We start from the raw sequence: 2,624 nt of genomic DNA on the forward strand, positions 1-2,624 counted from the left end.
TTTTAGCTGAAGGAATGTACCAGATAGTGCTTGATTCGAATGATAAGGAATATGATGTCGCTTTGAAAGAGTTGGAGATTGGGGGCATCCAGCAAATGAGGAAGATTTAGATATTGGAACTAAAGTAGTGTGGATGCACAGGGGAAGGACAGGATATGCAGCGGAAATAATAAAGCTTCCAGATGGTGAGTATAACAGATACTATACACAGAATTGTGTGTAACATGTTGTAAACAACTGCATTTAATTTACAGCATTAAAAAGAATAAAGTTTATGCTATTAGAGTACAATTTAAAGAAATCAACTATGTAAAATTAATTACTTTTTCATGTTATCCCATATTGAAAGTAAAATAATTGTTTTTTTTTATTTATAACTTTTATAGGTGATCACAAAGGCCCTGTACCCATTAAGAAAGTATTGAAGAAAAGAAGTTCTAAAGACTCTGTTTCAAGTGACGATGATGATAATGGCAACAATGGTAAGTTGTCTCCATCTTTGTCACCTTCAAAGTTTAAACTACAACCCAAGAAAATAGGTACATTTATTACATTTATTCAGATTCCTAATTTTTCTAGATCTTGGCTCAGATGCAAGCAAGAGCACTGGTACGAAATGTAATTGTTATAATAACTGCATGTATTACTATATAAAATAGAGGGTACTTCCAAATTCACCTTCAGTACTCCAAAGTCCAGTGTCAGTACTCCAAATTCAAGTATTTCTGGTGTGTATGAATTACCTGAGGGTGCACCTAATAATGTTAGTTTTTTGTTGACATGTATGTGCTAATGATTAATATATTTTAGGAACTGTTAATTAGTATAGACAAGAAACTGACACAAGTACTGGATTACTTAAGAACAGGAAGTTTAAGGATTCATAGTACTGTAAGTAGAGTATGTACTTATGATATTCTTTGTATTTATTCAGTGTTTTGTATTATAGTCTAGTTCTGATTCGGAGATATCTAAACAAGTAGTCTCACCACGTATTTCTCCATTTCCAGATACTAAGGTATTTGTACACAATAATAATAAATGCAGTAACTCTATAGTTAACTTATAGGAGGATGATTTGGCTATTTTAAAAATGCCTAAAAAAACACCTGAATCTTTTGCTCTAAGCCTTATGGATACACTGTTCACAGATGAAGAGATGAAAACCCATTTGTTTATTAAGAAGAAGAAATCTCGTTCCAATAAAGAAGAATTAGACAGAGAGAGAGTTAGAAAGCTCTTTGGTAAGATTTTGTGCACATTTAATATTTATTTCTTACACCATTTATATAGCACATGTAACTACTGAATTTGGACAGGAAGCAGTCAAATCTAAATTTTCATCAATAGTGGAAAAATGCAACCAGAAATGTAGAGACAAAGGCAAAAGTTCTGTTAAGAAAGAAGATGAAGAAAGTGCACTGGTAGAGAGTATCATTACCAATGATGACGTGTAAACATTGAACAATTCTCTTGAACTCATTACTATGGTTAATTTGTTTTGCTTATTGTATCAATCTTTGCGAGCAATTTTATCAAGATTTTGTCAGATCTTACAAAGATCTTACCAAGATTGGTGTTTCATAATCTTGCTAAGAGCCAAGATTATTGTAACAAATCTTGCAAGAATCTTTCTTACAAATCTTGCCAAGATTTATTTGCTGGGTTATGCCAGGCTTCTTCGCAGTTTGTCCGATACATACGATTGTTGACTGCCACCATCTAATATGAACTGAGCCACGACTCTCTTGCTAGGATTCAACGGATTGAAAACAATTGCTCTAGCAGTCTGCAGCAAGACTTCTTTCTTACTTTCAGTATAAAATGTAGCAGTTCCTTCATAAGGCGGTGCTTGTGGATTAAGAGCTGGTCCCGTTGGAGGGTTATTCCTAGCCGGTATACTTCTTTGGCCATCCTAAATACCCTGGGCACCACCAAGAGTACCCTGGGTACTGTCATGAGTACCCTGGACACCACCATGAGTACCCTGGGCGCCACTGGGAGCACCCCGGGCACCACCATGGGCACCCCGGGTGCCACCATAGGCACCACTTGGAGCACCCTGAGTACCAGAGGATCTTCCTCTATTACCATAACATAAACTAACATGATGCATGCCATTGCATTTCATACATTTATAACCAGAGGGACAGTTTCGTGTGATGTGTCCCTTTCTTAGACACAGGAAACAACGGCCCATGGTCTTTAACATCTGTCTTCTCGAATCTACTTCAGTGACTGTATGACATTGTTCAGGAAGGTGACCCTGTCGACAATAAATATAATGATTACCTGTGAAGAAGGATGCTCCAGTTGGATGTCCACCCTTTTGTTGAGGAGTGGATTTATGTTGATTCTTACCTCCTCCACTAGCTGTGGACCTCTCTCTTTCTTCTATCTCCTCTGACAGTGTTGCCATCAATTTGTCCAAATCACTTCCTTCTGTTACTTTTCAATTAATTACTAATCGCAATTCGGATGGCAATTTAGTTAACAAGACCGGTGAGAGCAAGGCTCCATAAGATTTGGAAGCTATTCCTAAGGATTTCCACCCTCGTACATTAGACTCTACTTTATCAAACAGTCTTCGAAGGCCAGCTATGTCCTGTATTGAACTCACAGCA

The 2,624-nt window shown here is 37.0% G+C and overlaps 1 protein-coding gene across 2 annotated transcripts; it reads left to right on the top strand.

Moving 5' to 3' along the window:
* The first annotated feature begins 12 nt into the window (after positions 1–12).
* LOC100640600 (uncharacterized) lies at positions 13–1,573 on the top strand. Of its 2 annotated transcripts, none has more exons than XM_020007039.1 (8): positions 13–185; positions 387–539; positions 580–609; positions 660–763; positions 811–891; positions 950–1,018; positions 1,070–1,244; positions 1,294–1,573. In XM_020007039.1, exons 1-8 carry the CDS (start codon positions 134–136, stop codon positions 1,455–1,457), a joined length of 828 nt encoding a protein of 275 aa, XP_019862598.1. In that variant the 5' UTR covers positions 13–133; the 3' UTR covers positions 1,458–1,573. The 2 variants fall into 2 exon arrangements, with proteins under 2 accessions (XP_019862598.1, XP_003391578.2); XM_003391530.3 differs by having other exon boundaries at positions 387–482.
* Positions 1,574–2,624: the final 1,051 nt, after the last annotated feature.

The sequence above is a fragment of the Amphimedon queenslandica genome, unplaced genomic scaffold, assembly GCF_000090795.2.
Source record: "Amphimedon queenslandica unplaced genomic scaffold, v1.1 AMPQUscaffold_8544_Cont19512, whole genome shotgun sequence".
Lineage (NCBI taxonomy): Eukaryota > Metazoa > Porifera > Demospongiae > Haplosclerida > Niphatidae > Amphimedon > Amphimedon queenslandica.